Below are 16458 nucleotides of genomic sequence, written 5' to 3' on the forward strand. Positions count from 1 at the left end.
TGTACCTTTGACTCACCATACCAAATCGCCATACAATGCGACAGGTTTTCTTGAGCCGTGTTTGTGCTCTTCGTGTAGAAACTTGTGCGCTTTAACTTATTCAAACCAGCCTTTAAAAATCACCTTTACCCGTCAAAGCTGACAATAGTTGCTCTAAAGCCGTACACGAGACCTAATCCTGGCGCCAGCTTCCCAAGGTGTCGATGCTTTTCTGCCACTGCTGGGCTGTGGTGGGTGGGGATACCTGGACGTGCCATGGAGCCCCCCTTTCAGCTGGGAGACGAGGCTGCGGTGTTGCCAGCTGAGGGGAAGTTCACAAATTAAGAGCCAGGAGAAAGTGTCACAGCGCCTGTGCTCTCACCCCTCTGGTTCTCATTAGCTCAGCCGCAGAGCAGCTCTAATCCCTCAGAGAGAATTACAACGGACATGGGAAGTTTGATTCTCACCAATTACTGTAAGAAAGCACTTTGTTGGCCTAAACCCTGTGTACCAGTACTGCAGCATAATAACTTTGCAACTTTTGTGGTTCAGCAAAAAGCTGAAATCGGGCTCATTCATCTAAATCCAAGCGCAAAGTGGGATTTTTCTACCTTCAGTGAAATTAATTGTAAGGTCATCGAGGCTCCAGTCTGGTGTGAGCTAGAATATCATTAGACTCTCCAACCTTAAGGTCCAAGCACGTTGCCATATCTCAAGTTAAATGTCTTTAACACCTGTGGAATCCTCTGAGAGTGTCTCTGACCTCCAAAGGGATATGGCTAAAAAGGCACTTATTAAGCTACCTTGTATTAATTGCAAAAAACTATCCAGCGTGCATACACACCCCCCTAGTGTGCCTCCGCTTGTAATTAGGAAGTGTACTCCGAACAACCGGGGGAAGGCTTGAAGTGGACGTCCACCCTCGAGCCTTCAGAGCAGAAACGGATTGTGTGGCGAATACATTACCGAGACTGTCCGTTTGATTTTAATACGACATTGACAATTAAAAAGAGAAGCAGTGGAACTTTGTTTTTTCTCCTTGAGAGTCTCCCGTCCCTCTCAGGCATTACATGAGCAATAGAAGAGCTGCTGTCAATTAAGAATCAGTGTGGCATACCGACCAAGGGAGAGAGAAAGAGAGAGGGGAGAATCTGCAAAGAGTGTCTAATTGGTCTTTGGTGCACAGCACAACCGGGGCCGTAAAAGTGGCGACGCCGAAGCTCTAGACATGAGATGAAAGTTTATAAAGATGTGTCAAAGCAACCAATTGAAGGCAGGGTGACTAACTGACAGCGGGGATTATCACGTTCAGCTTCTGCCGCTGGTGCCTCAACTCGGTCGTGTCTCTTGTTTTCTTCCTGTCTCTCTCTCAGTCTGCGTCCACAAAAGCAGAGAGCCAGTTTTACTCCGAGCCGCAGATAATGTAAGTGATTCAAAAGAAAGTGCAACAATAAAATATGGTGGTTTTTAGACAATACAGATTCTTGGATGTCTAATTCTCCTCTGTAATTCTCCGCTAGTCGTTCTGCTGGCTGACTGACTCCTCAGAAGTACTTGAGAATACTTTTAAAAACAACGTGGAATCCTTCAAAAGTCTTTTTTTCGAAATGTGCCACGGAAAGGATTTCTGTTAAAAGTTGGATTTCTGTCTTAAGTCTTTGAAGAGTCTCATTAGTATGTTTTTTTTTTTCACAACCTGCCAGAAGACAGACATGGCTGTTTCTTTTGTATCACCTGTCCATATCGCCATGTAGGACTTAAAGGCTGCTGTGGAAGTCTTTGATGTCTGCGATGACGGATGGGGACAGAGCGGAAACCTGAAATGGAAATTTAGAACAGGTGGTTTTCTAACTCTCAGTTGTAGAGAATTTGATATCTCTTTGGTGAGTTACTCCATACATCTCTAAAAAGAATACTACACAACGTGTTCGTCTTTTGAGACGGTCACCGTGTCACATTAGTCTGTGACTTGGCAGAGACATGTTGGACTACATGTTGGACCCGGACCAGTCATAGCAAGCAGTCTCTACATACTTGTATGCGGTTGGAGAGGAAATGCTGGCAGGACTTCTCATTTCCATCTGACACCGCGAACAACAAGTGTTTATGGATGTAAACATACTTTTATGAATGAAAGTGAACCTGGAACCGTTGAGCGTCACTCAACTGGGAAGGAGGACTCTTTTCACATCGTGTGTGTGTGTGAGTACAGCAGTAATGGTGACAATGGTTACAAGTTCATCGGCATGAAATAAAACCATGATGTCGTGATGCGTCTGTTGCCTTCCACTATGATCCTGATGCTCCACGTTTGTCTGGTCAGACAGTCATCAGATTGATATCGTGGGCTCTGATCCCAGTATTAAATCTATTAAAAATCCAATGACTTTAAATGATAGAATTGAATGTGTGTTTACAGAGTGACCAAGTAGATTGTTGGTCATCTTAACTTAAGAACGAGGGTCCCCAATATTGGGGACCTAGAGGGGGTACCCCAGGGGTACCCCTGTGTACAATTCACTTTTGCGAAAGGAATACAAAAGTAAAAAAATTAATAATAATACCTGTGTAACAAAGAGATTCTGGGCGAAACAACCATGGGAGCCATTTTACACACTGCAAAACACAATTATACATGAACTAAGATCATATCTAGAAGAATACTACAAGTTTTACCACAAAACCACGTTTTTCTGGACAAAAAACTGCGTACTATATACTTTGTTTTGGTCTGGCATGAGAACGCACGGAGCGATCTTGGCGGATGACCACATGTAGCAGGGCCGTGATTCGACCCGCGACGAATAGCGTCGTCGGAATTACTCTCTTTCAAACCGTTCAAACGTTATAGATATATATATAAGCCAACATCAGTCACATGTCACCAGCAAAAAAATTGGGTAAAAAAAATTACATTTTGATGGTTTTGAAGATGAAAAACGGATTTATTCCATTGGATTTTCGAGCAGCGGCTTCCTGCATCTCTCCCCTCGCCTCTGCAAGTGAAATCAAGGCGCTGCGAGGCTGAATGAGAAAATGCCAGGGTGTTCTGCAAGGTGGACCAAACCAAGTAGAGAGGGGGGTTGGGCCAGCATTTTGCGATTTCTAGTCAGTAAACAGACCCAGATACGATCAACACCCCCGCATGGCTCCCGTTGGACTATCCCGCATCTAAAACTGTTTCACACCTGTAAATCGGCCGATCACAGGCCTCTCCAGGGTCACATAGACACACAGTATGAGGCATTTATTTTTATGATTGACAGATATGACACATCATAACTGCTCAACATTATTGAAAATGGTGTCAAACTGCTTTATTATGATGTATTGAACACTCTTAGTGATAAATCAAGTGAATATATAGTTAATATGTAGTTATATAGTATATAAAATGAGTATACAGCAATGCAACAGCTGGTTCCGAAAATCAAAACTTTGATTTTTATGATCATGTATGCTGGCCTGCTTCACTCAATCAAAGTAAAATATGTTGTGGGGACATGTAACACGTGTTGTTCTATGACTTTAGCATGGTTTTAGGCCAGCCAAGGCCTTATTTTAAAAACACATGTTCAATACAAGTGCTTTTTTTCAGGCGAACTTGGAACTTTTTCAATTTGAGCTGTGCCATAAGTCACATCAGTTATTAACCAGTAACATATACACAATATTTCCACAATTTAACACATCTCACAAGTGTTACCAGTATTCTAGCATAAAAATTATTAAAATAGACCTTGTAGTTAGAGCTTGGACTCTCTATGGGTATGTGTATGCAATTTTCGAGCAGAGGGCTAAAAATAGGGCTAGGGCTTAAGAGGTAGACCCTTTTACAACCAAAGTCATCAAAAACATATCTGTGCTGTTGGCAACAGAAGTAGTGTTTTTTTTCTTCTCCAGCCATCCAAATGAGCGAGCAAGCTTTAAACATTGAATTACAACTATTACCAGCATCACAATGTCTGCTTGTTGCATGTTTGGTTGTCAGAACTGATGTACCAACAACGGAGTCAGGTACAGAATTCTGACAGTTCATGAACCTTTCAGAGCAACAGGTGTTTCAGTTTAACGAGTGACCGTATTAACTGGTCCCTTCCAGCCGGATGCGTCTGTGGATGTTAGTATTTTCTAGCTGTTGTGGTTTCTCCACTAAATGCATGGATATATCTGGCCACTTAATATTGGGCCATTCGCTAATGTCTCCTCCACACCCGCTACCAGCATACAGATCTGGGAAGTCAATTTATTTAGGTTGCATTTGTAATCTTTGGTGGTTAATGACATTGCATAGCTTGACAAGCCTATTGCACTTCAGCATACTTCTGTTACCAAATTGCATGTGCACATTTATGCACATAATCATTGTTTAAAAAACTGTAAAATTGTCTATACCTGGTTTTTAATACGTAAATATATTTTTTCCCAGACATGTAGGGGATGCTACACAGACTATCTATGATGCTCTGTGTAAAACTATTCAACTGACGTATATCCACAATCTTGAATGAAAGACTGCTATTGCCGTGTCAACTACACTGTATTCTGCTGTAACACGCTGTTTGTGTTTTCACCAGATCCTGGCCTCGAATTCATTTAGGCTCCCGAGCAAGTCTGTTGCCAAGGGCGCCGAGCTCACTATTTATTCTGATTAGGCTCAGCAGCACCGTGACCGAATATGTAACTCTTGAAGCTGTTCAGTCAACACGTTGAAAACGTGCTCCTAGCAAAAAAACGCGTCGCGAGTCATCGATAGCAGGTGCCAGCGTGCGCTGCGAAACGGGCCTTTCGGTTTCATCGCACATGTTGGTCCTGATGACACTCATGAAAAGGGCAGTCATCTTTTGTTCTTGGGAGTATCACTCTATCGCCTAATACAATTCTCCAGCAGTCAATAAAACGGATGAATTATGCATATCCGCTAGCAACAGGGAATTGCCAGAGCATGTAAATCAACCCCCTTCCAAAGCCTCCAAGCCATCCGTCTCCTCTCTTCCTTGTCTCCTCGCCTTCATTTAAATATGATTGTGTATATTGCATTTACTTGTGTATCGAGAGAGGGAAGCACGGTCTGGGAAATTTGTTTGCAATTGGACTATTATTGGACTGCAGTGTAACCCTCTTTCCCATATGTCTCGCATACAAACACACACACCTACAAACGCACACGCACACACACACTACATTATTTGCTTACTGTTTTCTGGGTGAGAGAAGAAAAGGAATACAAACGCACACAACAGTGCATACAAATGCATAGTTACACGGCTGTCAATGGGAAATTTTGCAAAGGAAATGAAAATTGTCTTTTGACCCTATTGTTCATGCCACCACACATTACATTGTTTTACAATAAGAGATCAACAATGTTAGTGTTGGAGGTTTAAATCCAAATCCTGCTATTATTACCTCTTAGAAAACCTCAACCTTCATTCAACACTCATTGTAATTATGAACTCCAAACAATAAAACCCATACAGAGTTTTTAGCTCCTCATATCAAAGCTTATTTAAGTATTATAACTGTAATATGCAATGCCACCGGAACTTTTATAACGGTTTGAAGGATGCAGCAGTGAAGACTTGGTTCTACTACTCTTGCAAAGACCGCATGGCCGAGCTAATGCCTCTGTCCTTTAAGCTCAACCGAGCTGACAATCCTTCAGACGCAATCATCCATAATTGTCTGTATTTTTGACTAGGGCTGCACCATCACGTTGTTCAAGGCTACATTCCTGCTAACTAACAAATATTTGCATTAAAATAGGACTTCAAAGTGAGCTTCCGTAACAAGTAAAAATGCAGTATATTATTGTTCTACTCTGGACTGCAGCCGCAGCATTCGGGGAAGGTTTTCGTAAGCTGAAGCTACACAGCGGCATGACGAAACATCTAGAACATCTAGAACGCTGGCTGGTGGTTGGTTGTTTATTTAGGTAGCGTAGTTTTCTCTAGCAATTTAAACGTCGGTATCGCAGTCGATCGGTCATTTGACTGTGAGAAGCCAAAACATTGCTCGTGATTGATGTTCGTTAAATTGTGCAGAACTTTAACCTGCTTTGTTCCCGACACCCTTTTAAGTGCAGTTCCATTGTTAACACCCACACACCATCCGCTGCTGTCATTGATCTTTTTAATTCCCACCTTTGGGTTCCAGACCGACCTCAGGACACACTGCACCATTCTGCTCTTGTCATGTTGTTTTCAAACCAAGCCACCGCAGTAAAAACAAAAAGCCCGGGTAGTGCAACCAAACCTTTCAGCCTGCCAGAGATGCAACCTATCAATGTTAATGGCCTATGAGTTTCACTCGCTTCTCTCCTCGGAGTGACTATTAGTGAGGTTAATGGCAAATGTCCGCCTCGTGCTGAACTCTTTCTCCTCCTGCAGCAGCAGCAGTACTTGGTGTGCGTTTCAGATGTCATTGGGAAGCGGAGACTCGGCTGATGAATACAACGGTTACTCGCACCACAGAGTACAAAGACTTCTGCCTGAGGTGGAATATTGGAGGATTGTAGTTTCTTTTAATCTAAATGTCAGAATGTGAGAATGGAAGCACACTCTCCGGCCACTTCATTAGGTACGCCTATAAAATCGAATGCATTCCAGTGCAACAGTTCTGCACATGTGCTTCCTTTGTAGCAAGATTGACTTTTTTATAGAAACATGTTTGTTGAAGGTGTTTGTTACTGAGGTGGTGTTGTACTGGACTGACTTATATTGAAATGTGTTTCTAATATTTTACCCACCTCATGCTTGTAAAACACCTCTGAATATAATTCAGTCCAGTACAACATCTCTGTCTACTACAACCTCAATAGTAAACATATAGTTTAGTTAATACATCTCAAAACTGAGCATTATTATGCATCAGATTTTGCAGGGTGTACCTTCAAACTTGTGTATTAAAAGTAGCATTCAAGAAAGAGTTAAGATCCATTGTGCGTATTAATGGGAACTCTTCTGCTCCACATGTTTCCCTCATTGAGAGAGGTTGGCATGCACAGTACTGTAGGTGTTCAGATACACAGGAGGCCCATATGGTCAGAATTCTGCTTAAGAAACTCACATTTCTTCAACACTTGTAAAATGATGGACGGCAGCAGCAGAGAAGGGTTTAAGGTAATGGAGTGGTTTTGTCTGCACATGGGGGCCAGAGAAAACAAGACAAGCAACATGGTTTTCTGGCAGTGAAGCACTGGAAGCCTCCTTTTAGGATGTCTCTCAGCCTCCAGCACATCACACAGACACGCATGCACGCTCGCACACACTGGCTCTCTTCAAAGCGCGTTTCCTGTCATAGCATCTATTCTTCTTCTTTGCATTCTTGTCATAATTTTGCGTTTATTGTCATGTAGGAATTGAGGATAAGAGGATTACATTGGCCGTTGGCAGAATCAACAGCTAGTTGCATTTTTTTGATCGGTTCCAAGAAAATCTCCTTCTGCACGTACTGTAATTTGGCTCCTGAAGCTAAAACTGTGCGGCATCATCCGTTCAAATAGAACAGACAATATGGGTGTTTATTCTCAGGCAGCCTGGACCTGCACATTGTCTTTCACAGCATAAAACAACTCACCTGCAGGCTTTACTGTGGCTCTTCCCCAGACATTATGTGGATGTATGTCCTATTAAGCCGCTTTATAATCCGATGGAGTGCTGGAAGTCTGACGTGACGGGACCCACAGGGTTCACATGGCTTCAAGCGCCATGTGGTCCACCAGAGCCATCTAAAAGTATATAATGCGAGTTATGGGCTGCAGGCGGCTTCATCGTAATATGCACCAATTAAACGATCGGTTTACTCTTGGGGTTAAAAGAAAAGCAAATAAAGTCAGGTATGCAAGAGCTGTTTTTCTCTCGAGGGCATTGCCGCTTTCCATTACGAGCCAGAGGAAAACAAAAACGTTTTCATGGCTGAGTCACTTGAGAAGCCCCAGCCTCTGCTGTTGGCACCATGTTTTTTTCCTCACCTTAATTTTAAAAATTCAATCATTTATTTCCTTAACTGTCTGATTTATTTCTTCTCTCATTTGTCTCCCCGTAGTCTAAAGCTCATCTCCAAACAGTTGTAGTTAAAGAACAGAGTCTTGTCTTTTGGAAGCGGGAAAAAAAGTCCCTCCAATCTGCTGTCGGCCCTCCTGGGCTGTGAAATGAAAACCCCGCTGCTTTCTTCGCACCTTGAACATGATTCAAATTCATGGAGCTGTTTTGATTATGTTTTGGTCAAAAGGGGGGAAGTTCAATTTGTGTACACAGATGGTGGAGGGGTTCGTAGGCCTGGAGAGTAAAGTGGAGAAAGCAAAATAAACTTGTACTGAGAGGAAAATAGAGAGGAAAAAGGACGCCAAACTAAAATGGGTTTAGAGATTGCCACTCCATAAATGATTAATTCTTTTTTTTTTTGTTGTTGTGACAATTGTGATTCCACCTGCCTCCCTTCTTGCGCTGCAGATAGCACGACCCGCATCCAAACCCTGTCACAGCACCGCTGATTGCACTGTGACAGCACACAGTACTGCCCATTCTTCCTCAGTGATCTGCAGCTTCCCCTCGCCCAGGTGTGCTGACCTTGCCGCCACTCTGTGTTACGGACGGCTGAGTCGCCACTCACACATACCAAATGTGCTCCTCGCCCCCCCCCCCGAAGCCCTTCTCTGAAGTCTCGGTGGCTGCGACCGCCTTTCGACAGCCAAACGGCAGAACAGGGGACGAAGATTGTGTTGGGGACCCGTTTCATGTTGACAGGACATTGTCAACACCTTTTTTGGAGCAGTTACACACGAGAGAGGATCAGAGGGAGGAGGATGTTGTTGGAATACTGCAACGTTGTGTGACCTCCTTTGCACAGCACCACTGTAACAATGTGGAAAGTTGTAGCTGCTGGAAGAGGAATTGATAAAAAAAAACAAGGCCAATTAGCATCAATGCACCTTGTCTGCCTGACACACTCACCCTGTAATCTTCACGTTGTGTGTGCTATGTGAGCGTACGCTGTTTTGTAACAAGACAGAAGTGACAGTGGCATCGGTGAGATAATTTAGCCGCTCTTTGTAGAGGAATACAGATAATGTGGTTTTAATTAGAGCCTCACTTAGCGGCATGTCTCACCAAGGACCTGCAAGCTAATGCACAAGATATCCTTCATATCCTCGCAGCCGACGCCTTGTCTTTATTTAAGCGACCACAAATGCTCCCTCACAATAGCGCAAGGTGTCTTCAGCCCATTCAGCTCGAGCCAATTTACTGTGTCTCCCTCCCTCGCCGTCTCTAAAAAAGTAACACATCCTTTGTTCCGCAGAGCACTTTAGCCGCGCTGCAGTGAGATTGACTTCCTCTAAACCGAATGAGAAAGTGCCTGGTGGTTTGATATGTGCTGTGTGTTCCTCTTTCAAGTACAAGAGAAAGCTGTCAAATGCCTTTTATGGCGCATGCAGCACTAAAGGCCAAGAGTAGTGAATAGTTGTCCTGGTGAGGCTAACTACAGGAATGCCTGGCACAGCGAAGTCTGGGACGCCTTTCAGGGGAATTTCTCATTCAGCGGGGATTTGACATGCAGAGCCTCTCGACAGAGTCCACCGTACTCTCTCCTGTCCACGGGGAAGCGGTGAATGTACAGAATGGCATTTCCCGTGGTTCTGTGTAATGTTCTGCCGTCTCAGGACCGAGAGAGAAAGCAGCTGCCCACTTACGTTGCCTCTTTTTTTCCCCCCTCCTTGAACACTCGGGGAGCATTCTCTGTCAGACTTCCTGCTGAGGTTTTGCGATGGCTTTCTTTACTATACAATCTGCTGCCGTCAGAAACGGGCTGGTTTGCTGTTCGATAGTTCTTTTAGACTCGCGTAGTGATTTTAACTCGTGTTTCCTGTCAGTCCGAACAGGTCAATATGGCACTTTTGACCTGCTCCTTGCCTGCAGGTCAAACAACAGGTTTGCTGTCATTTCTATACAACGTGAACTCTAACTTGAGTGCAATAGAAATTGTCGACAACTTCAAGACATCTCAACATCATCTGCTACATCAATCTAGATATTTAACATTATTATTGAGTGCAAGTTTTTGCATTAAACCAAGGGTAGGTAATACATTTTAAAAATAATTTTTGGTATATTTGTTGAAATTCTTTTTACATCCCGACAGCAATCAATAAATCAAATGATCTGACAAAAAAGAGAAGAAAAATATGGTTTATGTGGCTGTCGCAGGACTGTAATAAGACTACTAACAATAGTCATGTTCATTGTTTACATTCATAATGATCATTTTGGGGGAGTGGCTTTGGAGGGACGGGCTATCAGTGTCGTCGACTTGGCTTTCTCGTTACATGTAGACTTTTGGAGCGAGTGCTGCGAGCTACTTTCATTGGAAATTTCCCTGGAATGAAGGTTTCTGTTGGTTTTTCAAATCTTCCTTACTCTTGGTGGCTTCTCCAATGTGGCTGACCCCAGCTTTAATGTAAGGCCGAGTTATCATTGCAATTTGGAAGTGCAGTGTGAATCCCGCATCATGTGTAAACGATGACAACCCGGGCATTGACCTTTTTGACCACGGTGCGGGTTAAACGGTGTCTTCATCTGATCTGCGTCAAACACAGGCTGTTGTGCGAGAGTGGCTTCAGGGCCACGTTGCTGCTGCCAGCTGCCGTCAGTGAGGAAAATGTACAAAAACTCTACAAAGCAGCGATCTCCTAATCACATCTAAATCTTTAGCACATATCATTTTGCAATCCTGGCTTTCTCACTTGTCAGTGACTACAGTTTCACTGTGTGAGACGGTAAGCCCCTCTCACCTGAAATGGAAGCGTTAGCTGACTATTACGCTTTCATGTGACTGTGGTTCATGCTGAAGTTAATAGTCCATTTCATGCCTACAATTCAAGTGAAACAGTGATGTGGTTTCGGTGACAGCAGGTCGAGTGCCACTCGAATGCTCCACTCCAGCACAGACAGACAGGCAGATGGTCTCAAAGGCCAATGCTGCCAAATTTCAGGACTTGTCGGGGAGAGAGAAGCGGGAGCTCGTGTGGAAGCCCTGGCTAGTCAGCAGTTTGTTTAAAACGAAATCAACCTGCAGCATAGAGTTGTTTTCCTCGGTGCACTCTTTACCTCTGCATGTATCCTCTCTGCGCACAAACCATAATGCACCCATCTTGCTTTCCTCAGTAGCATCTTTCTTGCTGTGGCCCTCTTTGAATTGTTATCTTCCTCAGCCGACCCGCTGCTGCTGCTGCTTCTCTCCCTGCTTCTCTGTGTCTTTCTTTCTGAATGCGGAGTTCTCTGTGAGCTATTGATTTCTGTTTTTCTTCCCTCTCAGCCTCCTCCTACTCCCATGCTCCAGTGGTTGTTGATTCAAGCCAGAGCTTTGGCCACAGACTGCTTTCCCCCTTGGGCCTATTGGGAAAATCAAAGTTAGGACTGTTTAAAATGGAGGAGGGTCACTGGTTCAAAAGGAGGCCATACAAATAGATATGTTGTTATAGTTTTGGATTAGGCCTGAATAGAAATTGGAATGATAAATATTTACGATTGCTCAGTCTGAAATGCCTGATGTTGCACTCGAATGCTTGTTCAGTCCTCCTCTCCTGTTGCAGTTCATCTTTTTATAAATGAAAAGATGAATTTTCAAAATGATTTAGGGACAAACAGACTGAACAGTATTTGCATGAGCCTGCATGAGAGAAGGAAACTACTCAACATGTTAAAGGCTTGTGAACCTTGAATACCTCTGTCGGTACTGAACAGGAGTTCTTGCCGTCACAATCACGTCTCCTTGAGTTTAGATCGCTGTGTTGTTGTTGTTCTGTAGACGCACGTCGCCCCAGTCGATCTAAAGCTGATGAAAGAGAACGAAAACATTTGTTAAGGCGATGTAACAACGATGGTGACGCTGTACAAGCCGCAGTACAAGTCCCAGCTGTAGCCTAAATATGACTTTGTACAGTACATGTACTCTTTAGAAGTATTATCTATTTTATCTCACACGATTCTCGAGCTGTGCATTAATCATGATAGTTGAGATGAATTGTAAATTGCCTTTTTTCAGATTCATTTCTTAATTCAGAGAGTTGGTAAACGGTGACAGATGTGGAGTCATCTTCACAGCTAGAAGGTGAACATTGAGCTCCAGACAACCGTTACCACTCAGGTACCTGAATGAGCCGGAAGGGAGTATTCTATATGGAAGTGTCCTGTAATGACTTTTTACATATTTCACAAGTCTGATGACAAAAAGATGTTGAGGCCTGAGGTCTCCTGCATACGATGCTGACATTGTCGCATGTGGCAAAGCCCTAAAGATCTTTATTACTATTTATTTAAAAAAAAGGAATCAGGAGGAAAGACTTGTTCACAGTAACATTACTCATTTTTCTCCCTTTCTTTCCGTCTCCAGCGAGGGTCGTGTGGAGCTGCTGGGAGGAGGCAGTGTCCAGATCTCCAATCTCACAGAGGAGGACGCCGGCATCTACACCTGCACGGCGGACAACACCAACGCAACCATCGAAGCCCAGGCCCAGCTCACCATACAAGGTACCCTCTAACAACCCACATTGTCGGCACACAACCGGAGCAGTGCCAGAAGCACGGATCAAAATATTCTTGGGAATAAATAATATAGGAACAAGGTGACTGTGCAGGCTGAAATTAAAGCAGAGACTGGAGATTAGTGAGGAGTGGTGGCAAGTGATGCATTAGTTACTTAGGAGAGTGCGGTGGCGGAGAGCTGATAAGAGTCTCATTTCATCTGATTATATTTGGGAATGAGCTTATTAAATGTCTTTCGGAGGCACATCACAGGCCTGAAACAAGGCCCCTGACAATATAGTTAGAAATGAAATAAACTTGTATGCAAACCATGTAGAGGTACACAGGCAGGCGACTCAGCCCTATTGAGATGCACTGCACACTATCAAAAATGATATGTCTTGGTAGATATAGAGTAAGCGTTGACAGTGAGTGATGTATTCAGCATAAGTAAGGATATGGAGTGTGTGTACCTGTTTATATCTGCGGTTTCACATAACTCCTCTTCACGCAGGAATAACAAAGATTTGAGCTGCACGTATTGCTGTCGGGTGAAAGACGAGAACTAGAATTAGAAGAGACTGAAAGAGTAGCTGGCAGCTTTTTTTAGATACTAGACAACATAGTGAGAAAACGCACATGTAGTTCACCTCTGCAACAGAAGCACCATATAGTGTCAAAGACTTCCATACTTCCCAAAAACGTTACTTCAGACTAATCACAAATATTAAGGAACTAGTTCACAAAATAATCAGCCTGGCTTTTATGCTGTTTTTGTGTTTTCTCCATGTTGCATTACAGCAGCAGGACACATTTTTCTGTTTATATACTGAAATATTTTTCACACGTGACGACAAATTATTGTCAGTTTTTGGGCTTCAGGTAGAAAAGAAGTTAATTCTGCATCAAATTTTATGTCAATTCTGTGAAGAAGCCAGACTGCTGATTCTCTACTATTTATCACTGAAGATTCGGAGTTAATGAGCAATTTAAATATGCTAGACATATTCATTTTAAGACGTATTTTTTATCAGCTTTAATTATCACACTTTCACAAGCAACAGCTGCTATTTCCCAAGTGGAATGCTGACTAATCTTCGCTTTCAAGGTCCTACTTTGAAAGTAAGAACCTAATTTATGCAAGGCTGGTCTAAAATAAATACACAAGCACGGTCAGTACTCGTGCCACGGTGTGTTTGTAAAACGTCTTCATTCCCAAAGCACAAAAACAACACACTGATGTAACCTCATTATTTCACACACTCTATTCACCCTGTGTCTCATGTGGTAACAATAAGCGAGCCATGTGGAGCTTTAACAAGGGTTATTTGTCTTCATGTGAGATGTGCTCGCCTCTACCCTGACTGTGAATTAACAAATGCAAGAGGCGTTCATGGCACTTCATGTCGGTGGTAGATACGGCTGTCTCAAATTATAACTGCAGTATTGCAATGCAACGCTTTTGAAGCCAGTTGCAGGCGATGGCAAGCAACCGCAGCAACCTCTATGTTCACACTTTTTCTTTTTTGAATTCTTTGCAATTGGAGCGCTGAGCATCATTTTTGCACTTAACGCTGCAAGATTTGATGTCCTTTTCTGGTGGTCAAGAGTTGAGAACTTTAACTTTGGGTAAGATGCCCAGCCATCCAATCACATAGGAGGAGGGGCGGGACAGATACCACAAAGACCAACCGTCACATCCTACATGTAGGCTACAAGTGCAGAGCAACAACAATTTAAACTTCAATAAAACTGAAACAATATGCCAAGTGATCCTAACAGTGAAGCTGATATATAGCACTGCAATCAGGACAAATAAAGTAATTTGCAAAAAAATGAAATGTCAATAATATCACGCTGTTGAGCCAATCATTATTAACGCAGGGGAAATTACAGCGCTAGTGGTTCAATAGTTATTAAAAACCACATCCCTTAACTCTAACGATGCAAAATAATGTACAGCTATGTCAGCATTTATTGTCGGATAGCCACTAGATATTCCAATTAACTATAGAAATATACAAAGCACATAAATAACATCTATACAGTAGAACATGCTGAGAAAAATCCTACCAATTCACATAAAACCATCCTAACACACTTTTCCAACACACCCACAGTAACTGCGTTGTAATTACTGTTGTCAGACGTTGTGTTGGTGGGAAAACACACACACACACACACACGTCATGTGTGCTTGTCTGCTTTTCCCAGGTGAAGCAAGTCAACAGGATTTGGTATGAAATAACTTAAGAATGGGGGAAACACCCTGAGGCTCATTCCCCGCTTCATTGCATTTCACACGCGGCCACATCTTGCTATGACTCCATCTCTTTTCTTCCCCAAATCCCTTCATCCCTTCATCACCCCTCCACCACACTTTCATCATTTCCCGTCGCTCGCAGTCGACACTCGTAGACAGTAATGGAAAATCGGATCAGCTCACAGGTGGACATCTGACTTCACTCGTTTTAAGTCCCTCCCCCGAAACCTTGCTGAAATCCCTCACGTCTCTGACCCGACCCCTGCCGGCCTTCACCTCCAACGTCACGACATTGTAGAGGATTGACTGACCGGCTCTCTTGGAATATTGTTGAAAGACATCAGTCACTGTAATAGGATAAAACTGTTTGATTAAATCCCACGCTGTAGACTCACAGGCCTAATTACATTTGCTTCATACAGATTCACCAAGACTCCAGATTGTGGCATTGATTTGCTCCCTTGACAACAGAAGTGACACTTGAAAGGTCAATTGATTCCCTCAAGGATTGGCTGCGCTTGTAGAAGACCCCCATACAAATCAGTGTGTGGTATGAATCCATACTAACATCAAAACAACTTTCCCCTACGGTTGACTGCCTCTAAAGACACCTTGGGGCCTCTTTTGCCGCAGTAACAAGGAGGAATTGTGTGTTTTACGGTTAGTGGCTTTTCATAAAGACCGGACAGTTTGTGCCGAGGAAAAGATGCAGAGAGTCAGCCGGGGATTTGATGCGGTAAAACATTGTTAGGTTTTCGCCCGGAGATAGCTTGGGGGTTTGCGATGCAGCTGGTGCTCATCTGTGGAGGGGAGAGATGCATGGGGGCCGCAGCAGGTGTCCACACACACACACACACACACACACACACACACTAACACACACAGCCATGCATATACAATGATGCCACACAAGGTCAATTATGCACTTAGTCTATACACCTGTATGCATTCACTACACGTGCATGGTCTCACCGTTATTCAAAGATTGAACCCGCCTCGGCGGCTCGTCAGTTAACTTAAGTCTCCTCGTTTGCTACCCACCTAGAATATGTTTATACTTTTTTATCTTTTAATCAACACGCTTTGGTAACTTGTGCCGTGTATATCATTAAAAACAAGACGGCTGGCTTCTCTATAAGCTCAACCGTAGATCAAAGATGTCAGGTGCTCTTGGAGAACGGGGGGGAAAACTGCATAAACAGGAAGGCATCCCAGGCACTCATGAATTATAAGATCAAGTATCAACGAGTTTTAATTAATTATTAAAGAGTTATTAAAAAACCTTTATTGTAGTGGTTAAATCATCCAAAAAAAGATGACATCTTCTTCCTGTTTATAATGTATACTGTTTGTTAGAACAAAGTCTGTTATTGAACCTTTAGATTCACTAATGTGATAACACATTTACAGTATTACACAGATGTTTCTGAAAATGAGGAGTCACAGTATGATGTGTAAATCAGTAAAGTGTTATCCAGTCAGATCTCTAATAGAATCAGATTCATATTAGTTGTAATAATCTCTTAACTGCGCTGTGTGAGAGGGAAACACTTTCCCATAATTTACCCAGGCATTTACGCGTCAGGAATATCGGTTTCAAAGTGCCTCAGCAGTGAACCGCACTGATCAGAACCGTCTACCACTTATTATAGCAGGGCTGGAAAAGGCCTGCACAGAAAAGTGTGCGTCTCTTTC

The 16458-nt window shown here is 43.1% G+C and overlaps 1 protein-coding gene across 1 annotated transcript in view; it reads left to right on the forward strand.

Annotated features, from left to right (window-relative positions):
• LOC142933549 (neogenin-like) overlaps positions 1-16458 on the forward strand; it is a 149037-nt gene that overhangs the window by 81060 nt on the left and 51519 nt on the right. Inside the window, exon 5 of the mRNA XM_076077675.1 lies at positions 12370-12506. Coding sequence (XP_075933790.1) covers positions 12370-12506 — 137 coding nt within the window. The remainder of the gene's footprint in view (positions 1-12369; positions 12507-16458) is intronic.

The sequence above is a fragment of the Anarhichas minor genome, unplaced genomic scaffold (assembly GCF_050575085.1).
Source record: "Anarhichas minor isolate MPS153535 unplaced genomic scaffold, ASM5057508v1 ptg000062l, whole genome shotgun sequence".
Taxonomy (NCBI): domain Eukaryota; kingdom Metazoa; phylum Chordata; class Actinopteri; order Perciformes; family Anarhichadidae; genus Anarhichas; species Anarhichas minor.